Below are 24,748 nucleotides of genomic sequence, written 5' to 3'. Positions count from 1 at the left end.
GGTAATTATTGCCATATCTATGTTACGAGTATGAAATGAGGGACAAGGAGGGATAAATTGCTTTCTAAGCCTGTGAGTGGCAGTACTAAGATACAAACCTACAAATTTAAACTTGACCCTCTTTTTGCCATCTTGGCATGCAAATGAAACAATGCCTCTTTTAAAGACATCATTCGCAAATGCCTGGAAAAATATGTTTGTAAAAATTTTAAGTGACATCTAAGAAAATTGCAGAAGACTAAACATTTCAGGTAGAATAGTGAAGTTCTCAAAACATGAAATTATGGCAATATTATGTGCCAAAGCATCTGTTTTAAATACATATAGTCCATAGTGCTAAAATTTAGTCCCCAATCTTGCATATGATTTTTATATAAGTTTTTATATGATTTAAAAAGATAATTTATTAAAGTTCCTGATTATATACATATAGTGTGTGTATCAAAATCTACTGAACAAATTCTGCACAGCAGAGTTGGATTCGAATAAAGGACATTTTCTGAGGGAGATTCTTCTTCTAGTTTTTCAAAAAATTTTGTAATTCATTCTGAGATTTATTTTAGGTGACTTGAACACAATTGTATGCATTTTTTGAAATATAAATTTGAAAATGAAATAGAAGCATATTTGTGGTCAAACTTTTAGACCATAACCTAAATTTATTGATAATTTTATCATCTTCTCCAAATTCTTGTTGATTTTCACTGCACTTACCTATACTCAAGATTCTGTTCAGCTATTGAAATAGACCATTATGTTCACAGAAGCATAATAATAACCAAGCCAGAGGGTCACAGTGCACTTAGCATTGTAAACAGACATTGTGAAATACTGTGATGGTTTTCAAGGCAATTTGAGTAGGCGTCGCTTTTAATTATTTCATTAGGCTGAGAAAGAACCAGTTATTTGTCTGAATTTAAAGTTTAGTTCCTTAATTTAACTTTTAAAAAAGAAACTTCTATTTCTCTCACTTGCATTTTTACTCAAGCATAGATAAAACCTAAAATTTTAACACAGGATGTAGACTATTGGTACCCACAGTCAATCTCACGTTTACTTTTTTTTTTTTTCCTCTCCCTCACATAAGCAGGAAATTGGCACATACTCACCTATCTTTCCCCTCCTTACTCATCCTCTCTGGCTGAATGGCATCTAAACTGAACATCTAAAATTATTTGTATTTACATATTTTGGCCACACCCAGCCCACTTTACAGTCTGGTGTTTCCCATCCTGATCTCATCCTTCAGACCTGTCCCACCCCTCGTTGCATTCTGCTTTCTGTCTTCTTCCTCCTCCCTGATGCTGTGTCCAAACTGTTCTTTACATTGGCAAACCCTCCTCCATGTCAATCCATTTTTATTATCTCAAGTCCAACTTTAAAGTGTACCTCGTCCAGGAAGCCAAAACTAGCAAAGCTTACTCGCTCCTGGTTATTTTATTCCTTTGCATTCCAAAGCATTCACGTAGGATCTAGAATGAGTTCATAGAATTTTAGAATTTTTTATCTTTAAGGTACTTTAGGGCCTTGCTGCTTAAAATGTGTTGAAGGACCATCATCGTACATAGATATCACCTGGAGTTCTGCAAAATGCAAATTTCAGCCCCAACTTTAGACTTATTGAACCAGAATCTGTATTTTACCAAGAATGTCAGGTAATTCAAATGTACACCAAAGTGTTAGAAGCACTGCCCTGGGGCACTGGTATTGTGCTAACTTACTTTATTTTCTTCCAACCATTTGTTTGTCCTGGCTTCCCAGTTAGATTTTCAATGCTAAGAAGACAACATTTTATTTTTTTATGTATCAAATCTCCTAAAACAAGAAAGAAAACTTTGATAGAGTACATGGACATAACTAAGATCTCTGAGTCTTAGCTGGGGATACCAAAACTGGAAGCACTTCAAAAAGTAAGATTTAGAGCCCCTAATCAGCCTAAATTTCTTTAAAAATAGGGAGAAAAATCCCCTATCTTAATATGCCTCAAGGTAGGCACAGTTTTATACTTGTGTTCAGCTAGGCAAAAAGTATAGGAAGAGAAAAGATAGACTCTGAAGGAATCGTGAGTGATCCATACTACAAAAATATTGTCAATGAAAGTGTTCTTGTGTGTTTTTGTATGTATGAGAAAGAGAAGCAGGCAGAGGAAGAGGGGGAAGCACTGACTGGTGAATGGAAAGCTGTATAACCTGTATTTTTTGTTTTGTAGTTGGTAGAACCCTTAACTCCCAGCGGCACAGCACCCAATCAAGCTCAACTGCGTATTTTAAAAGAAACTGAGCTCAAAAGAGTGAAAGTACTTGGCTCGGGAGCTTTTGGAACAGTGTATAAAGTAAGTAAAAACCCATACCATTAGTTACTTTAAGTTTCCTTTCAGACTTGTCTTAAATAATAGCCAGAGTTAATTGCTCTCGCCAACCTAATTTCCTTTTAATATCCAGAGAGTGGAACCTTTATAGTATTGAGAAGTTGCTGCACAAGTGAATCCATTCATTTTTGTTGAGGGCTGGGATGGGTACAGTCATGAGAAAGCAGGAAACTGTCACGGAAGCCATGGTATATAGTCTTTCTTTCCACGCCCTTCTGAACCCCTTTTGATATGATCTCCCTATTGGTAAATTTGTCCTTATCTAAAATACACAGCTCTCACCCACTTTCCTTCTCCGTACACAGTGCTGCGGGGAATCACAGACAGGCCTGAGCAATGTACCATAATCCTTGCTCTTCTTTTCTTCTGCTCTTTCATCCACATGTCTCCCCACCAGGACGTTACTAGCCTATCTTTTTAAAACCTACACAAATGTGCTGACTGGTTAACAGTTTAGTTTAGTTTAGTTCCTAAACTACTTTTTGCCTACCTGTTAACATATATGATTTAACATAAAACTTTCAGTTTTGATGTCTTCACCATTATATGCAAACTAAAAAAGTGACTTTATTTGTGAAATTCAGGTCGGAGAATGAAAGGGTGACATCGTGGGTTTCCAATAAGAGACATCTTTTTGGAAAAGGAAAGCTCAAATAATGTTATCTGCGTGTTTACTTTTTTAGCTTAATTACAAGACCAATTCAGAGGCCAGGCCCAAGGTTAATTGTGGTGAAATTTGTTTTTCAAATTCAAATTTCTGTTGGGTTAGTGCTAAATCCTTCTTAGACTGTCCATTGTGACAGTTCCCCAAATTTTACTTGACAGTTTTATATATTTCTTAAAGCTATATGCAAGCCTACAGTTATTTTTACAAACATTTTTGTTAAAATAGACTGGATCTTAGAAATTCTGTATTTTACAATGTTCGTTTTTTTTTCTATGTGAAACAGGTATTTACTTAACAAAAAATATTAACAAGTAGAATATTAATCTTAATTTTCTCTCCTGAGTGTTCCAAAAATAATTTAATCTCTTTAGAATAAAGTTGTTTTATTCTAGGGCCAAAATGCAGAAATTTCTTAATCTATTTAGTGTACATATTATGTTCAATTACACTCAAAATTAATTGAGCACCTAATTGGAATAGAAACTATTCTAGCCTGGCTTGGTGCTTTCCAGTCTTCAAATTCTTTGTAATGTTGAAGAAACACAATTTATCCTGTTTTTCTATTTATATATATGCTAGAAATAATGGACTTCCTGTTTGAAGATAACTCAGTTTTAGATTATTCCTAGCATATCACCACCCTTTTATTTTAAAGATGGTATGATCTGGAAAGAAAAATTTTATTTTAAATCATGGATAACATTTAGCTCAAGGATAAATATGATCTAGTGACCTCAGCAGGGAAAAATTACCCATTTAGACATTTACTAATAAAGTTATATGAATGTTTTTATTATGAACAATTATTTGCCTGTTGTCCGTGACTTTATGCCTTTATTGAAATTACTTGTATTGAAGGTCCCATAAGTATGTTTAAATTTTATGCCTGCAGTGTGTATGGTTGACCCTAAGTTTTAATTAGTATATAAGTTCCTACAAAGACATACTGTCTTAAAATGTAAAGAACTATTCTTGACCACATAAATGCAGATTAGCTTAGCTAATTATTTGGTTAATTTTTCCTCCTGGTTGGAGATATGCTGTGTTTAAACATAAAAGATCTGAACCAATATTGTGGGTATTAGCATAGTTGAATTTTTGTCTGGTCAGGCCTAGAAAATAATGACTATACTTATTTAAAAAGCAGTACAAATTAATTCACACTGAATTTATATTCTTATTTCAAAAGTATACTTTAGGAATATTTTAATATTGATGATATATCTTTATAAAGTAATCCCCTCTTTAGTTACTTTATTGAGTAATGGTAAACGTGTTCTCTACCCTAGATACCATCACTAAGCAAATGTAGCCTATGGATCTTGCACTTTCACTGCCTCTCCTACCCCATTTCTGCACTAATAATTAAAAAAATAATAATAATACCACAGGGAACATGGCTTATTTCTTTGTATTTTTTTAAATCTTTTTCAATGTTTATTTATTTTTGAGACAGAGAGAGACAGAGCATGAATGGGGGAGGGTCAGAAAGGGAGACACAGAATCTGAAGCAGACTCCAGGCTCTGAACTGTCAGCACAGAGACCAACACGGGGCTCGAACTCACGAACTGTGAGATCGTGACCTGAGCTGAAGTTGGATGCTTAACCAACTGAGCCACTCAGGTGCCCCCTTTTTTGTATTTGACACATAAATTTCCCTATTCACTCTAAGAAGAATATAACCCTTAAATTCACCTTCTAATAGTTAAAGAGTTTTTTTTCTTTATTATTCTGATTTTTTAAAATAATTTTTGTATTTAGTTCTCCTCTTGTATTATTGCAACTTTTGATAATACAAATATACATGTTTTAGTGTAGAAGTACAAAGCGAAAAACTTTTTTTTTTTATAACTACAACCAATTGATATTAGGAAAGACTAGAAATTCTCTTTAGGAATAAGAGATTGCTTTTCCCCCTTTCATTTTAATATTAAAACTGGACTAAGAATACTTTTGTTTTTGGTGTCAGGGCTAATAATTTAAAATCTGAGATTTCCATTTTTTCCATATAACCTCACATTTGTTTCAGTGTTCATTTGGGACAATGTGCTTCAAAAAAATTCTCATGTAATCGATGCACCCCTATCTATCTTATCAAAATTATTGTCCTAATTCAAATAGTTGTTTACTCAGAAATGCTGTTATTTTCCTTAATGTTGTACTTGACTCAAACCTTACCTACTTTATATTTTCCCATTGTATAGATCTTGCTCAGATATTATATTTTTGTAGGAGGAGAGAACTGGCGGTGACCAATATAAATATTTTATATTATTTCAGAGCTAATAAAAATCCTTGACACACACATACACAGTATTTAGCAATCTAAACAAATTAATAGGTGGTCAATACTCCCTAGTACTTTCCTTAGAAAACTAATTCTTAAGTCAATCTGAATTTCAGGAATGTGAGACTAGGCTATTTTTGTGTTTTTGTTTGTTTTAGTGGCAGAATAATTAGCTAATATTAATGCTGAAAAGAACCTCCAAGATTACTTAGCCCAGTCTTCTAAATTACAAATGAGACATTTGAAGACCGAAAATTGGAACAGCATTCTCAAAGTCTTGAGAAGTTGATTTTTATCCTAATCTAATATTATTATATTTTATGTCATTTTTTCTCTATTGAAAGCCTTTTTCACACATACAAATTGAATTTTATAATGTGATACTTTATGATATAATAGTAAACACCTTGAAGGCAGAATAAATGTATGAGTCATTCTCAGATAATGAAAGCAGAAAACAAAGTTGCTATGTAACTTGTAACATATACCAGGTACTTGTTAAATTTTTTTTTATTGAATAAAAAGATGTAGAACTTCTAAATTATTTTTTAAAGAAATTAATAGAGTGGTTAAATCAAATTTTGTCTCTGGTATGAATTTGTATATGTCTTCATATAGATTTTATGTGATTTTTCCCCCAAAGGGTATTTGGGTACCTGAAGGAGAAACAGTAAAGATTCCTGTGGCTATTAAGATTCTTAATGAAACAACTGGTCCCAAAGCCAATGTGGAGTTCATGGATGTAAGTATAGACACCAGGCAATCACGTTTTTGTGCGTTATTAATAGACTGCTTTTAGAATTAAATAAAGACTTCACTACTTACAAATGGTATAATATTTATAGTTAAAGCCTTGAGCAGGGGTCAGCAAATTTCTTAAAGGACCAGAGAATAAATAGTCTTTTTGTGCAATGTGGTCTCTATGGAAACTAGAGACCACAGCTCTGTCCTTTAGGTGGGTGAACATCCATAGGTACCTAAAGACACAACACACAAAAATGGATTTTCCTGTGTTGCAGTAAATTTGATTTACACAAACAAGATGAAGGCTGAGGGGCTGAAGACCAAATTCTGCTCTCACAAGAGCTCTGTGTTTAACCACTATGCAAAGAAGGGCAAATTGCATTTGGGAGTAGTAATGATGATTTGAAAAATTAATTGTGCTGCTTTATTTTATTATTGTTATCCACTTAGCAGAAAACATCAATCAAGGTTAGTTTCTATAGTAAGTCAGTTTGTGCTAAATTTAAATTAGGAACCTACCCAAGTCAGATAATTACCGATGGAAATTTACTTTTTTCAGTTCAAATTCGGAAGACAAACCTTATGGGTAAAAAGCTCCAACTGTAGAAAAATCAGAGTGTTCTGAAGAATAAAAATACTTTATAAGGTCAATCAGAACTTTAAGATTCCCCCCCCACCCCAGCAAAAATTGTAGATTGAGCTGTTCAGCAGATTTCAGAAGGTAGGACAGATAAAATGTATATGTGGCATGCTGTTATTTTTTCACATTCAATATAAGCTATCCTGCGAGGCGTTCTATCAAAGATACATATGTTCTTTCTCTTTTAGAATGATATTTTCAATAATAAGAATGATTTTGATTTTCAAATGACCTTCATATGAAAGATGACGCAAGCATATGCACTTTGATTTTTTTTTTTTAATTTTTTTTTCAACGTTTATTTATTTTTGGGACAGAGAGAGACAGAGCATGAACGGGGGAGGGGCAGAGAGAGAGGGAGACACAGAATCGGAAACAGGCTCCAGGCTCCGAGCCATCAGCCCAGAGCCTGACGCGGGGCTCGAACTCACGGACCGCGAGATCGTGACCTGGCTGAAGTCGGACGCTTAACCGACTGCGCCACCCAGGCGCCCCTGCACTTTGATTTTTTTAAAGATGGATTGCTATATATTTCTACCCAGTTTCTCTTGTAAGCTCTTTTGTAAGTTTTATAGGAGCTCAGTTTTCCTTGGATAATTTATTTGGGCATAATGCTTACCATCATACATGGGACTGCTTTTAGTTAAAGAACTTCTTGGCTATTATATAACAGGACTGATAACTAACCGGTGCAAGCCAGCTGCTCTGATCAGTCAGTGCTGTGCCTTACCAGTTGCTAAATATTTTGAATACCACCCTTGTTACACCTTGTTGTTTATCTACCACCACCTGACAGACACTGAGTCCAGTGACTAAATAATATTTGCTCTGCAGGTGTCTAAAAGTTCTGACACTCTCTGCAGCTACCTGTCCTGGCTCATATAGTAAAATGTAAAACTGAAGCCTTTTCCAGTGAAGTCACAACCTATTTGATCTTGATTATAGGTATACAGTTGTGAAAGGAATTTTCAAAGAAACTAAAAAAATATTAAGAAAAAGGACAATGAATATAAAAAGTGTAGGTTAATATGTAAAACCGATATAAAAAAAGATCTTGCCCAGACTAGACTGCAGCCAAAGCTGAAATTCACAAGAATGCTAATAATCTCTGCTGGAGGCTGGGACAGCCATTTTTGTCATATTTCCATGGAAACAGACTGGCAAAAAGGGGTTAAGAGGCTACAAAATAATCACCTAAGAAAGAAGCTTTAAAGGCTTCATCATGATTTTGAATGATTATTTGAAAGCTCCTAACCCCATCCTTTTTATTTTTTTTTTTCCTGATCTGAAGTCTATTCCCATGGAAACAGGAGTGGGGATGGCAGCTTGAAGTCTTAGATTTCTGCTGAATTTTAGATGAGGTTCTGATTGAGCCATGAAAGGAGTCATTTTCCTAAATCATTGGCAAATTTGGTGACCAACAGACTCCAAACCGTATGTTCTTTTTAGAAGTTTAAAAAAAAAATTAGGGAAAATGTTTTGACTGAGCCCTTCGTACATGTGGATAGATGACAGATTAATAGATCGATGGACTGCCATCGACAATTTCAATAAATATCAAGCAGAAACATTCAGTACTATTTCACAACTTCTTTCAAAACATTAGTGTGGCATTGCCATAATTAAAATACAGTTGCACTGGAAAAATTAATGGTAAATTCAGTATTTTAAATAGACTGGTATAATTTTAATGCAAAGTATACCTACATTGCATAGCAACATTTTTAGCTCATCTATTATGAATGTAGATCATATCAAACTATAATAAAAAGCTTCATATCAGCAAATTTATTTGTAATTTGGACCTAAGAATTAAGTTGAAGTTACCAATATCCCAGGGTTATTAAAATGAAGGTCATGTTTGGCATATCTCCTAGTTTGGGTTCTTCCATATGGTAGAGTACTCCTGATTTAACTTTGAAATTAATATAACATCTACTGCAACCATGCTTCATGTCTCTTGCAAAGTAATGTATATGTGTATTTGTTTATATGCATTTGTTTTATACCATTTTGAAGAAGGAAAATAAAGCTTCCAAAGATTATGGAAACCGTACACTCTTATTAAACATTAGATCTCTGGGCACCTGGGTGGCTCAGTCAGTTAAGCATCCAACTTTGGCTTAGGTCATGATCTCAGGGTTCGTGAATTCAAGCCCCACATAGGTCTTGTTGCTGTCAATGTAGAGCCTGCTTCCAATCCTTTGTCTCCCTTTCTCTACCCCTCCCCACCCCTTTCTCTCTCCCTCTTTCAAAAATAAATTTAAAAAAAAAACATTAAGAAAAAGAAGGCATTAGATCTCTTTGCCCCACTTCACCTGACAGCATCCAACTTTATACTTGGGGTAGAATATTCTAAATTCAATAACTGTTAATACTAAGTTTATTAGATACAGCTATGTTTTACTGGTTATTATAATAAATGACAAAATACAACTTAAAACTCACTACATCCAATACTTCTATTGATATCCAGGGCAAAGGAGAGGACTTTTACATTTTCTTAGAATTTTTACCATAGGCAAAAACAAATAAGGAACAATTTGTGTTCTTGTAAATGCTATGCTAAAAGTAAGAGAAGGAGAATTTGGTCACAAGGCTGTTATTCAACCCACCTGGATATGTCTAATAGATTTATAATGACAATAATAACACACTGTTATTGAATGGCCAGTATGTCCTTAATTCCAATAAAGGAAGATCACATTGAACAACATTATAAAATAATGACTCTAAAGGTGTACATTCTTTTTTTTTTTTTGTAATTCTCATTTTTTAATTTTTTTATATATTTTCATTTATTTAATTTACATGCAAGTTAGTTAGCTTATAGTGCAACAATGATTTCAGGGGTAGATTTCTTTTTTTTTTTTTTTTTATGAAATTTATTGACAAATTGGTACATTCTTAAGAATACCTATGTTTTCACTGTGGGGTGGCGTGGCCCGTCTGGGGGACTGATGAATGGATAAAGAAATTGTGGTTTATATACACAATGGAATACTATGTGGCAATGAGAAAAAATGAAATATGGCCCTTTGTAGCAACGTGGATGGAACTGGAGAGTGTAATGCTAAGTGAAATAAGCCATACAGAGAAAGACAGATACCATATGGTTTCACTCTTATGTGGATCCTGAGAAACTTAACAGGAACCCATGGGGGAGGGGAGGGAAAAAAAAAAAAAAAGAGGTTAGAGTGGGAGAGAGCCAAAGCATAAGAGACTGTTAAAAACTGAGAACAAACTGAGGGTTGATGGGGGGTGGGAGGGAGGGGAGGGTGGGTGATGGGTAATGAGGAGGGCACCTTTTGGGATGAGCACTGGGTGTTGTATGGAAACCAATTTGTCAATAAATTTCATAAAAAAAAAAAAAGAATACCTATGTTTATACACACTGTTAGTTCTTGTTTCAAATAGCACCATTTCGTTGGAAGAACACAGGGGTATTTTTTGTTGTCGTTGCTTTGTTTTGTTTTGCTTTGCTTTGTTTTGTTTTTACCCATAAAATGGTAAGGAATGCATGCCAAAACATGATGCTATTGAGCAAGATTCCTAGAATTGGGGACCATGGTCTGGTCAAATCAGACAAGCTCATTAGTTTGTCTGAATTTCTATTACTGTGTTGTTGTTATTGTTTTCTCTGATATTTAAGTCCCACTATCACTTGACATTATTACATATAACTTGAAAGTGTACAGGTATTTAACTGTTTTGTTAACTGATATGCCTTATTAAAAATAATCTTGAGGTTAAAAAAAACATAATTATTCTAAATTCCAGTGACTGAACAGTAATACTTCAGCTTATTGCTTCAGTTTCTTGGCTTTAGTTTCAGCTTTCCCAGGCCAAATCAACCACCTACTTCCCAGTAAGGTGCTGCAAGGAGATATGTTTCAAATCACTCAGATTTATTGTGTAAATGGTCATATTTTTATTAAAAGAAGAATAGCTTGTTGTCCTCTCCCTATACAGTGGAAAAATTTATTCATCTTCACACAACTGGCATTTTATCATTTTCTGAAGAAATGTCCATATGAATTGTGCTTATCTGTTGCTCTTCTCTATATTGCCTTAATAATATTCACTGTCTTAATGTGAGTTGTTTCAAATCTAACTGATGTCATGTTAGTGGGCTGAGACAAAAGAATTTATTAGTAGAGTTTTTCTCTCACATTATGGCAGACTTGAAAAATGATTTAAAAAGATATTTTGTACAATAACATTAATTTCAAATGATAAAAATAACATTTTTTATGCCTATCACTTCACAGGTAACAGTAACTATTGGCTAGCTCCCATATCATACTAATAATTTTTTTAATTCATATAATTTAATCCAATGATATCTTTAGGCCTTACAGATTTGCTCATTTGCATTCATGAACAAAATTTCAGAGGTGAAAAAATGCAAAATTTCTTTTTTAAAAAAGCCCATTATTTAGATGTCACAGGATTCTATACTGCTGCCATGATCTTGAGAAGTCAATTATAAATAATCCTCCTTTCCTAGGAAAAATTACAGCTAAAATAATTAAGAAAAGTTTTGGATAGTTACTTTGCTTTTAAAAACTTGGGGTGCGTGGGTGGCTCAGTCGGTAAAGCCTCCAACTTTGGCTCAGGTCATGATCTCACTGCTTGTGAGTTCGAGCCCCATGTGGGGCTCTGTGCTGACACTTCAGAGCCTGGAGCCTGCTCTAGATTCTGTGTCCCTCTCTTGCTCTGCCCCTCCCCTGCTCGTGCTCTCTCTTTCTGTCTCTCTCTGGAATAAATGGTTTTTATTAAAATATTTTTTAATATTTCAAACAATATCTTCAAATAGAGATTCTGTGAACTCCATTAGAAATAGAATTTAGTCTTTCAAGGCTCTACTGAAAAGAAAAGAAAATACAAGACAAGAAAAGAAAAGAAAAGAAAATACAAGACAAGAAAAGAAAAGAAAAGAAAATACAAGAAAAGAAAAGAAAATACAAGACAAGAAAAGAAAATACAAGACAAGAAAAGAAAAGAAAAGAAAGGAAAAGAGAAGAAGATTAGAAAAAAGAAAAGAAAAATTTACCAGTTAACTAAAGTAAATCATTTGTTATGGTTTATTTCATTAGCCCTTCTTTACCTCCTGTTATTTGTATAGAAGTTGGTCACAAATGGCATCACATCTGAAATCACTATTTCAAACACCGCATTGTCCAACCACACTCTCCTACACCTTTGGTTCCTTTCCTATAGTACCTTCTTGAGAAACATTGCACCTTTTTAGGTATCACCCATATATTTGACTCCTCTATTTCTCACTACCTCTCACCTACCACCTTTCCTCACATCCCTCCACAAACAACTTGGATTCATCACCCACTGTTATAATCACATTCTTTCAGAAACCTTCAACTTTCTTGCTTCTCAAAATCATGCTGATGTTAAGCAATTCTGGAAATACTGAAATGTCTCAGTGCCATGTTCTAGACCTCTTTCCAGTCTGCATATTTTCCCTAGATCATATCACTGGATTACTAAATTTCAACTCCAGTGTATTTTATGAATCTGAGCTCATCTCTATCTTTGATGTCTCCAAATTGAAATTTCGGGGGCATCTCAAATTTAACACATTTGGAATGTATCTCTTTGTCTTCTTGTCTATATCTCTTCTGCATGTAAATAATTTGTATATTTTTCCACCCTGTTCTACTCTATCAGAAATTTAGTATTTGTCCTTGAATGTCACAACCCCTCAAACTACTCACTACCAATTCAAGAGCACATGATGCTATGATTTTTGATTCTATGCCAAAAACACATTTAGAGAGCATCCTTATCTTTTTATATTCCACTGCTACTACCTTAATCCAAATAATCAACCTCTTTAGCTTGAATTAGGAGAATAGCTTCCAGTTTGATCTACCTACTTTTTAATATAAGACTTGAGTTGTGTAACTCCTGTGCATAACAACTTTCAGTAGCTTCACTAGAGCAAAATACTAGATCCTTGCTTTCTGAGCTCCTAATTACTATCCTAGCCTTCTTTCTCTTCACTGACTTTTTTTTTCCACTCCTACAAGTCAAGCAAGACAGTCAGTGCCTTTGCCTGGAGTGTCCTTTTCCCAATTATACCTAATGAACTCTTAGTTATCCTTATTTTTTCAGTTTAAGTATACTTCTTCAAAAATTGTTTTCCTGACCCCTTAATCTCAATTATAACCTGCTAACAGTACTTAGATATTTCCATTGTGCATCAATCATGACATTATTATACACTTATTTGTGCTAGTTATTATTATAGAATCCCACTCTACCACGAGCTGATAGGATCTTTGATGACAGAGACTGTCTGTTGACCCCACCAGTGCATATTTAGTAGCAAAATAGCTTGCTATGCAAGCATGTATTTAGGAACCAATAAATACTTTGTTAATTGCCTGAATGGATTTTTTCCTATTTTTTAAAAAGACTTTTATTATTCATCTTTTAAGCCTTCTTTATTTCAGTCTAATTGATTTCTCTACTATTTTTCCCCAAAAGTCTTATCTTTTTTGGCATATTGTACTTAGATCATTTTTCTCAGATGTTTATATTGTTCATCTCTGATTTATTTTACAAACTCAAATTTAGTAGCTGTCTTAAATCCAGAGTAACAACATATCTCTGAAAAATAGACCTATATTGACTCTCTAAGTAGGACTCAGTGTGCTCTCTGAAAGCCCGTTAAGAAGGAAAACACTTTGCATGAATAGACACTTCTCTAAAGAAGACATCCAGATGGCCAACAGGCACATGAAAAGATGTTCAGCGTCGCTCCTTATCAGGGAAATACAAATCAAAACCACACTCAGGTATCACCTCACGCCAGTCAGAGTGGCCAAAATGAACAAATCAGGAGACTATAGATGCTGGAGAGGATGTGGAGAAACGGGAACCCTCTTGCACTGTTGGTGGGAATGCAAATTGGTGCAGCCGCTCTGGAAAGCAGTGTGGAGGTTCCTCAGAAAATTAAAAATAGACCTACCCTATGACCCAGCAATAGCACTGCTAGGAATTTATCCAAGGGATACAGGAGTACTGATGCATAGGGGCACTTGTACCCCAATGTTCATAGCAGCACTCTCAACAATAGCCAAATTATGGAAAGAGCCTAAATGTCCATCAACTGATGAATGCATAAAGAAATTGTGGTATATATACACAATGGAATACTATGTGGCAATGAGAAAAAATGAAATATGGCCTTTTGTAGCAACGTGGATGGAACTGGAGAGTGTAATGCTAAGTGAAATAAGCCATACAGAGAAAGACAGATACCATATGGTTTCACTCTTATGTGGATCCTGAGAAACTTAACAGGAACCCATGGGGGAGGGGAAGGAAAAAAAAAAAGAGGTTAGAGTGGGAGAGAGCCAAAGCATAAGAGACTGTTAAAAACTGAGAACAAACTGAGGGTTGATGGGGGGTGGGAGGGAGGGGAGGGTGGGTGATGGGTATTGAGGAGGGCACCTTTTGGGATGAGCACTGGGTGTTGTATGGAAACCAATTTGTCAATAAATTTCATATATATATATAAAAAAAAAGAAGGAAAACACTTTGTAGATTATCCATGCATGCAGGAAGCCAATAACCACCCCCTAGTGGGAACCTTTTGAATACTTCCCTGCAAATGTTTCCATTATATATGGGAAGATGGTACTATGTTTCATGTTTAGCTTCTTTTTAATCTTGAGTTCCTGAAATTTTATATAGTAATTTTGGATAGAGTTTGCTTCTCCAATAACAATCTGTTATTAGTGTTCCCCTCAGATCCACCCTTGTCACTTGCCTATTGACATCTATTCCAATAGGAACAAGGATGCGAGGATGGAATCCCAAATAAAAAGGAGAAACAAAGTTTGATTTTTATCACTGATTTTTGCAAAATTAAATGTATAAAAATAATTGACTGCAGTCATAAATCACTGCTGGTATTAGTTATCTGAATTTAATAAATATTATAAAACTTGAGCTTTAATTATTGTCATCGGGAGTACTAAAATGTTAGAAAATAGGCAACGTACTTGCTAAGTTTTATATTCTAACAGGCTTTTTTTTTTCTTGATGTACCTAAAAGAGACCTCCTAAATCCAAGCCAGTTTTCTCTCTGTAAGCCTCAACATGTAATTTAATAAGTTTTCTGCTCCTGTTTCTCCAAAGCATTTCTTGGATTTGTGTGAATGAAAGGATGTTTCTCAAGGGCACATAGTATACTGTACCAGTATTTAAATTTGATGAATGAAAATTAGTAGTTTGTTAAAGGCACTGGCTTTGCATATTGTAGATGTTTTCCAGCTTTGTAAATTCTACAATTTGGTGAATTTTATAAATTGTTACGGATGTATTGCTTTGCCACCACAGAGCTAGAGGAGAATTACACTGATCATGTACAGTTTCTGACTCCAATCTGAACAGTATTTGCTAATTATGGTGGTTTAGAAAGACTCCTCGCTCAGTTTGATTGCACCAGTAGAAAGAGCTGTTTATAATATGAAACTTGTTCCTAAAATTCAGGTAGAAAACTCGTGCCCACAGGGCAAGTATATACCAGAAAATAGCATTTCCAAAAAATTAGCAAATAATTTCAGACCTATCAAACCTTGATATGATTGGTTTTGTTAGTGCTTAATGTTATGTTTACAGGTTCAAGGATACAAAATATTGTTTCTGCTAGAGGAAGGGACTAGCTGAATAAAATCCTAGTTTGCATTATGTGGCATAAGGTGATTTTAGTTATTCATATAGCAGGGATTTGGTTCAGGAAATGAAGGCTTAATATGCTGCAACATTTTCAGTAGCACACACACATACAATTATGTGTATCTACATAATGGAGCAAATATATACGTATTAATGTATACTAATATATATTATAAATATATGTTATAATTATATTATTAACGTAAATAAATTATAAGTATTATCAATACTGTAAATACATATATTTTAATCTCATCATTACCACCTTGCATAAAATGATTACCATACAATTTCTGTGTCTTTAAGCCTGTTAAAATAATGAGTTGTACCATACATACTACAGAAAGAGCTCAATTGTATTTTTTCTCAGTAAAAATAAAAGAATCAAGATACTGTTTTGAACATTTCTAAATGCTGCAGCAGCTCCTAGGAAGCCATGTTTTTTGTTCTCATAGGTTAATAGTTTACGTATAGCTTGGCACAGTGTGATTAGAAATAAGAATGAGCACCTCTGAGGTAGTAAAATTATCAGACCAGTTTGATAAAAAGCTTAGCGTTTTCTACAGTGATTGTAGTGACTACAATTTTATCTAGGGTTTTGATCCACTTAAGAATTTCATCTAACCTCTCTGAACTTAAATGTTCCATTATCTGTTCGAAAATAATTAGAAGCTGTAAGCAGAAGTCTTCATACATGGAGTTCCTTGGGAGTCCCTAAGCTCACCGTAGCAAGGAGTGTGATGGATGCTGGTCAGCTGATATTGGACCAGCAGCTATAATAGCAGGAAATGCTGCTTAGCTAGGTGAGAAAGTTAACGTGGGGAAAATCAAAATGAAACATTTGGGATTTATGGTTGGAAATAAATGTATCTTTTCGCTTGTTTCCCGGTTAGAAAGTAGCCAAGGGAGCTAGTTCTTTTTTTCAGTTGTTTTTTGAAAATTTATAATTAAGATCTAAGAGCCCACGTGATCTCAATCATATTCAGTGTAATTTCCTTCATCCTCACAAAGAAATTTTAGTGAATTAGGAAAACGTTTCGTACACTGCATGCAGATAATAGGTGAATCTGACCAGTAAATTAAAAATTGTCTGCTTTAGCAAACATGTGGTAAATAAACCATAGGAAACATGTATAAGCTTTTTGGGAGGGTTGCAAACACAAGGGGTTTGAGTACAAAGCCAGAAAAATACTTTCCTTTCGTGAGTCAAGTAATGAACCACGTTCCTTTAAAATGAAAAATTAATTTCAAAATGAAGAATACTTATTCATTTAATAAACATGTTACTATAGTCTCACTAATGAAAAAGTATTTTATTCTTTTGCAGAGAGATGCTACAAAATACAATATTCTCTGGTTTTTCATGTCATGTTGCTTTAAAAAGGAGTGAATTCCAACCTACATTAGTCTCTTTTCTCTAATTTTCCACTAAATTTATAATGCATGTACTAACGTATAACTGTGCATTATTTTTGCATCCCCAACAAAATTGTTAATATCTTTTGGTTAATAGCTACTCCACTCTTTGTAAATCCCACAATACCCATTAACTGAGTAGTAACATTTCAGTAAATATTTATTTTTAGTTTGGAAGGATGGATATATTTACTTCATTTGGTTTTTACTAAGCTTTAACGGAGTGCCTACTATGTGCTGAGTCCCATGCTACTCTAGGGATTGTAAAGATAACTATCATGGCTTAAACTTAGTGAGATTTCTCTAGTAGCATTAAATTAATAAAACAACATTCCTTAGGTTGGAACAGAGGAAGTATGTTAGGGGATTAGTAGAAGAAAATATGATCATTAATGGTGGGTTGGTTTAGGGATCTTTTACACTCTTCACCAATGCAGGAATACCAAAGTTATTTGACCTTCCAGTTTATTTGGTTGCGTTTGTCTAAAATGCATGCACTTTATGAAATAAATTGAACTTTGTTTCAGTTTATTTTTTATCCTGATCTTACTTTTGCCATATATATTTAATATATTTATTTTTATATAATTTATGCCATATATGTGTGTAGGTATACATATATATTTCCATATTGTGTGTGATTAGGGGGATTTGTTGGTTTATTTGTTTGAGAGGGTTTAAGTCAGGAGATAATGAATTAATATACAAATATTCTCCTATAACTTAATTAACATTAACTCCCTCAAGGTAGGATATTAAAGTCTAACACAGTTTTCAGATATAGGTCTTATATAAACCCTGACATATCTGTTTCAAATATGTTTATTTTAAAAATGTTTATAAATGTTATATTTCTATTTTATTTTAAAGCAAGAACTTGTTAGTTACCATTTTAATCTGGGGATTAATTTATTAAGAATATTTGCTTATAAATGCTATTCACCCAAAAGAAGGCCACAAGTTCTCTCCTATTTTATTGGGTTAGGTATGAACATATTTTGAAAAAGCTCTGTTCTTTTTTTTTTTTTCACTTATATACACAATTAACTCTCAAATAGTGTCTATGACAATATTTTTGGTTAATCTTTATATTTTTTGGAGCTAGGAGATGATAGCTACAGATTCACTAAAGATAAATCAACTCTTCTGCTTGATAATCTAACTATAATTGAAGTAACTGCCTGTGGAAAAAAAATTGCCAATTTAAAACAATATTCATTTTTTTCCTCCTCAATCAGATTGTATTCCTTTATAATATCTATATATCTCTTTAGTAATATTTTGTACAGTAAATCTGTATTTATATACATCATGGACATTTGTAGCTGTTAAAAATGACATTCCTATTTACAACTAGGTATTAAGATACTTATAAACAGTGTGGATATAATTGTGTTGGCAGAGTTTTCTAATTGAAAATGAGTAAAGGACTTTCCTAATAAGGCATAAAGTCTTTCCACTGCTTGTGAAGCAAACAGAATTGCTATTAACAGACTATCATCCCTTTATTTAATGTGTCATCTGTTGTCCAGAGGAAATTAACGACTACCATCTGCATCAAAAAATACACAATTTAAACTTATAAGTTAGAACTGCAGCAGAACATATGTTGCAGTGAGATGGGCAGCGTGTGAGAATTCCTGTTTTCCTAATGTGATCCATCTGAAATCACTATTAAGTCTGGAAAGATCCTGATCTCCAGGTTTCCTTTCATAGTGTTCTTTCCATAGGCAGAACAATACACCATTTCCTAGCGTGAGTGAAGATGAAGTATAGAACATTTCTCCAGTAAATTTAATTTTACCTCTCTACAAGGCTCAGGCATCACTGCCCATTTTAATCAATAAATTATTTTCTCCCTGTTAGATGTAGACTTTGATTAGCTTGAACTTCTTAAAGTAGTATCAGAAAAATAAAAAAGAAACAATTTATGTAAAATCCGTTAATTGTGATCCAGGTATGTTGAATAAATTTTCTTCTATTCATCATGGTAATAAAGCAACAAAGACCAGCAAAGTATACTCTGGCACAAAGACTTGCATAATTAATGCCAACTTTTCATAACAAAAAGATGAAAACTTATGTTTAAGAACTTCCTATTATTTAAGTATTTTTTTCTGCATGTCGCTTTTCCCATTAGCAGTTCAAATAGACTTCTATTTCTAAAGGTAATGCATATGCCAGATTATTATTATGTGGATCATAAATGAAGGTTTTTAGGAGTCTGTTAATAATACAAGATATTATTTTCATCACCATAAGTGAAGCGCTTTTTAAAGAAGCTACTGTTGGTTAAAGGTTAGTAATCAGCCAATCAAGACTTGATGAAAGACAGTTCTAATATTTAAGTCAACCAACCAGTCCGTTTAAAATATGTATTTGCCAGCTAAGCCATTTTTGAAGTCTGGTTCTCTATTATCTAACTGTCCTTTTTATGATGAGATATTACATTGCAAGGTCTCTGTGCTATGAGGTTGATAAGGCTGAATGTGAGCACTGGCATACAACTAAACTATTTGACTTACAAATCAGCATTAGAGCATAAAGTATTCAGGGACAAGGGGCCTTGGCGATTACTAAGTGATATTTATCATTTGGATTTCTCCTTCTCAAGTGCTTAAATTTAGGAACATGTCAGCGTTTGATAGGGATGAGTGGCATAATCTCAAGGTAAAATTTACCTGTAAGAACAAACAAAATTAGTTTCACCATTAAATGTGTGTGTGTGTATATATATATATATATATATATATACACCTCAATTAAGATTTGGAGAAATCCCATGACCCACTAAGCTCATATAAGCCAACTCTCAAATCATGTTTCTCTCTCTCAGGGTGTTGATTACTATATAACACTCTACAGAGAGTAATAACATATTTTCATTTTATCCCTGATAACTGGCATTTTTAATTTGCCATCACAACATCAGTTGACCCCTGTATTCTACTCCAAGACTCCATCTGTGGTTTGTCAAGGAGAGAATAGAAAATGTTATAAACTAAGGATACTTTAAGAGAGTTGAGAGAATGTGAGATTCTGTAATAGTTCACTCAAAAAGTAAATTAAATAAGCCTACTTGAATAATAATGACAATCTGTTTAACCCAAATGGCAGGAATACCACTGTACTTCAGGAATGACCAGGGAAAAGACATTAAAAGCTGTGAGGATCCACAGACACATCTCTCCTCTCAGCTTTTACCCAGCTTGTGTGAAGTGCTCCACTAACCCCTTACTCTGAAGAGCAGGGTTTAGGAAAAGAGTCTCTTTGGCTTATCTTGGGAACATGCCTATCCCTGGATCAAGGAAGAGGGTAGAGTCCCATTGTTCCAAGTGGCTGTTGATGGTCCAGCAGTTTTGCATATACATTGAATAGACACTAAGATTCATAAAAGGAAGAGGGGGAACTAGAGTGGAAACCCAATAAATGACTGCTAAAAAGAGTTAATACCTTTGGTTCAATCAGATAAACCAGAGAAATTTTTATTTCAAACTGCATAGCCTCATTATTTTCTTTTGCTTTCCTTTTTATTGTTCCTCTCTTTTTTTTTCATAATTCACTTTTCTCTTTTAATGGGAATTTATAATGAGATTTTTCTCCCAATTTTTTAATCGAAGTAGTATATATAGATAGAAATATAGACGTATAACATCTATGTTAGTATAGAAATATAAATATATATTCATCATATACATAGTGCTATATGTGAAATCATTATTTGAAGTCAATAATCGCTTATTGAGAACAAGAGCGTTCCTTAAGCATACGATCTTGTCATCACCACATGGAAACAAGAAGGACCAGAAGCATCTATATTAAGAAATGGTAGATTACAACTCTACCTAGGGTAGTCACTACAGGGAGAAGTTTCTAAAACATCTAGCCCTAGATTACAGTTAAAAATGAAGTTCCTCTTTGACTTTTCCGTTTGGTTAAAATTTTTAAATACTGGAAATATTTAGCTAAGAGTTACTGTCTTTAAGTATAAGAGAAGCTTTATAGGACACAATCTAAGTTGTCTAATGATGGAAGTTGGCTGTAAGCTCTCCAGAAATATTTATGGTACCCTTTACTTTCATATATTATAGAGTTATAAAAAAAGTTATATAAAAAGTTTCACCAAAGTGAAAGAAGACATTTAACAACTGCAGGATTCTCAGTAGAAGAAATCTAAACGTTAACACATGGAATCTATCGAACTTAAGAGTTGGTAAAGAGAAAAAAAAAACAACAAGATTTTTTTTTTAAGTCCGATAGTTCAAAGAATATTTCCTTAACACAGGGCTAGACATAATTGAAATTAGCACTGCTAGTCATCTTTTTTTAAAATATATTTTCTTTGTAAGCAGAAATGAAAAGAGCCTAAAGCAGGAGTTCTCACCATTTTTTTTTTCAGTTCAGAGATTCCTTTGAAACAACTGATGAAAGCTATGAAAACTTTGCTCAGAAAAAGTGCACCTCCATGTATATTCAACCATGATTTTGATTCAATATCTAGGGATTTGGATTCCCTCTGAAGTTCAGATACACAGTCAAGAATCACTGGCTTAATGTCTTTGCTCATGTTATATCCCTAAGGGAAATTTAAGTGGTTAATATCTGCACTTAGATTGCCCAAGAGATTATTCTAAATCATTAGTGTTTCCACAGTGTATTAAGACAAGTACCGAGGTCTCTGTGTATCTCACCTTGTTTAATCTCAACAATCCAGTAAGAGGTTTTCTCCAATTAAGAGATTGGAGTTCTGAAAGAGGAGATAGATGAATGATCCAAAGTTCCGTTTAGCTAATAAGTGGCAGGATTCAAATCTCTAACTTGATTCAAAAATGTTTCCTTCTGCCAAGTTATAATGTTAAAAGTGTTGAATACCTTTTGTGAGAAGTAACAAATTTTGGGCCATAGAATCCATTATGTGTATGACCATAAAATATTTGGATAGCAGGAATTCAATTCAGTCCTGGAGAATATGAACAATCTAATAAGTAGCAGGTAACACTAACTGGAAGGAAATAATGTCCAGTTTCTCTTTTACTGTTACATGGTGTATTTTTAAATAGGTACAAATGTTCACTTTACTAGAAGATTTTTAAAAATAAAATAAATAGGTAAAATTAACTTAGAGTTTTTATAGGAAAAATAATTTAAATGGTAAAAATATTTCAGGCTAAAATGAAAAATCAAATAGATTTCCCAGATGTTTGCCCGGCGTTTTGTTCTATAATTTAAATCAGAATATCCAACTGCTTACTAATTAAAACAATATGGAGGGGCGCCTGGGTGGCTTAGTTGGTTAAGCGTCTGACTCTTGGTTTCAGCTCAGGTCATGGTCTCACAGTTCATGGGTTCCAGCCCCGCATTGGGCTCTGCACTGACACTGCTGAGCTTACTTGGAATTCTTGCTTTCTTCTTCTCTCTCTGCCCCTCCCATGTGCTCTCTCTTTCTCAAAATAAATTAAAAATAAGCTTAAAAATATTTTTAAAAATGGAGGATTTCATAAGCCCTCAGTTCAGCATGCCCAAAACGATCTGTTCTTCAATCCTAAATGTGACTTTTTTTTTTTCCTGTGCCCCTGTGTTTAATGAGTGGTGACACCATCCACCATGACCCAAGCATCTCCAGCTTTTTTCTATTTCTCAACCCAACACCAAATTGTAAAGAACTTTATGGTCTGATCTTTCCCTGATCCTTCTGCTCCTAGGCTTAATCTTTTCTAGTTCAAGCTTTGCAAGCATGACAGAAAAGTCCTTTGAAGACATAAAGCTGAATGACAATCTAGCTGCAGAGGTCCTTGCTAGAATTTTGGGATGAAGGAGTTTAGAACCATTGTAAAGGATGGGAGCCTGGGAGGGGGGCATGGAGAGATTCATAATTTAAAGCTCTCTGGTCTTGATGGTCAGTATTCATATTTTATATAAAGGGCTACAGTGAGTCTATCAGCAGTACTATGCCATGTACCTACAAACTAGAGGTTGCAAGAGCCATCAGATGGCTCTAGCTAAAGTTCTGTCCTATTCCCACAGGTATGCAAAACTGCCACTTTAGTTGAATTATCCTTTTCCCTGTTTTTACCACTTACTGATTAATATCTAACATTAATGAAATAAAATATAAAATCTCATCAAACAATAACATTATAAGAATACACAAACATTCTATTTGGATAAATTTCACTTAATCTTAAAATGTTGGCATTTCTTAAAATTATAAAATCCACTGATGGCATTTATTTATTAACTGATCATTTTTAAGTGATAGCTTTACTGTCACATGAATGTTTAAAAAATAAACAATTACATGATTATTTGTGAAGTAATGGCTTAATGTATCCTTGCAGATTTGACAATTTAGATTTTAACTGAGTATAGCTCTAATGAAAATGAACATGTTAAACATGAATTTGTATTGTGGAATTTTTCTAAATTATTATATAATATAGTCAATTGCCTTGATAGAATTTGACCATACTCCACATTAATCTTTGCTTGTGAATTAACATTTTGTCATAATCCAAAAATTCTTTAACCATCAACATTTACTTGATACATTACTGGACAGCTGTGTTTCAATGGAGAAAAACATTATTCTATCAATAGTTGTATACATGGGGATTGAAAGGGAATGTTAATAGATTCTGTACCAATTAATCATTTCTTTTCTTATGCTCTGATAAAAATGAACAAGTATTCATAAAAATGCTGAAAATACTTAAGTAAAAAATTGATAAATATCTTAATTAAATGCAGGTATGATTACTGTCAAGGATTTAATACATATCTTTGAGACTTTTTTTTTCTTAACTGATTAGATGTCCCCCATTTCCTTAACCATACATATCATAGACAATAATGTATTAATATATGGGAGTTTAGTCCGAAAAAGTTGGAATCCCTTTAAATGTACTCAAGTGAATAAGGGGGTTTGGTGGGGGGAGCTACATTCTCTAGTTGCTTCATGTGCAGGAGAAAAGGTGATATCTAGGAGGCAAACAGACAAACAAACAAAAAAGACTATCAGAGGACCAAAACCACACAATTAGAACCTAGAGAAAGTTCTTTAGTGGTAGGAAAGAATATCTCAGGAATTTCAGGGTGCTAGAAAATAGAAGAGAACATGCAGAGTTATTAGAAGTTTCTACAGATTATATTTTGGGACCACTTGAAACTTTGGGAAAAGTGGTAATATAAATATTTTTATTTATGTTGATGCTTCTTAAAAGAGATGTTTTTTAAGAACCAAGCCACTAGCATTAATGAGTTTATAACTACGTTATAACTCAATTACCAGAATATATTTATTTATTTTGGGACTTCTCTTTTGTTTCATTGACCTGTCTATACCTACTTTAAAAAATGAATTGAAACACTGTTTCATTTACTTCCCCTTTATTGTATATTTTGTTACAGGAAGTAAACTGTCATTATTATTCAAAGAATTATTTTTTATATTATTTTTCTGGTGAAATTTTTAATTGTTGCATTAATTTCTCTTCTTCCAAGTGATACCTTATGTTTATTTATTGAAATAAATATGTAGTTTAATTTTGAAGAAGCTGACCCTTTACAATATTGAAACTTCTTATGCAGTTGAGAAGTATATCTCATTCAGATATACTTTAGTGTTATAATTTTCTTAAAATATTATTGAATTTTTCTTACTGGAATAACTTCTCAGTATTTTGTTTCTGTTTTTAGTATAATTGGAATATTATCTCTTATTTATATTTTTAATTATATATTGTTGGCACAAATGAACATTTCTGGTTTTGCATATTTATATTACATCTAATCTGTTATTTCTAATATTTTGTTTATTTCTTTGGTTAAAAAAATACCACTGATGGCTAATACTAATTTTATCACTCACTTCCTAATATTCAAATCCCTTACTTCTTTTTCCTGTCATATAGCATCGT

At 33.5% G+C, this 24,748-nt stretch overlaps 1 protein-coding gene across 1 annotated transcript in view; it reads left to right on the top strand.

Moving 5' to 3' along the window:
* ERBB4 (erb-b2 receptor tyrosine kinase 4) overlaps positions 1 to 24,748 on the top strand; it is a 529,970-nt gene that overhangs the window by 316,264 nt on the left and 188,958 nt on the right. The window contains exons 17-18 of the mRNA XM_032594121.1: positions 2,210 to 2,332; positions 5,967 to 6,065. Of these exons, the coding sequence (XP_032450012.1) occupies positions 2,210 to 2,332; positions 5,967 to 6,065 (222 nt within the window). The remainder of the gene's footprint in view (positions 1 to 2,209; positions 2,333 to 5,966; positions 6,066 to 24,748) is intronic.

The sequence above is a fragment of the Lynx canadensis genome, chromosome C1 (genome assembly GCF_007474595.2).
Source record: "Lynx canadensis isolate LIC74 chromosome C1, mLynCan4.pri.v2, whole genome shotgun sequence".
Classification (NCBI taxonomy): Eukaryota; Metazoa; Chordata; class Mammalia; order Carnivora; family Felidae; genus Lynx; species Lynx canadensis.
The sequence above is the reverse complement of the archived record's forward strand: the minus strand, read 5'-3'. Positions and strand labels throughout refer to the sequence as shown.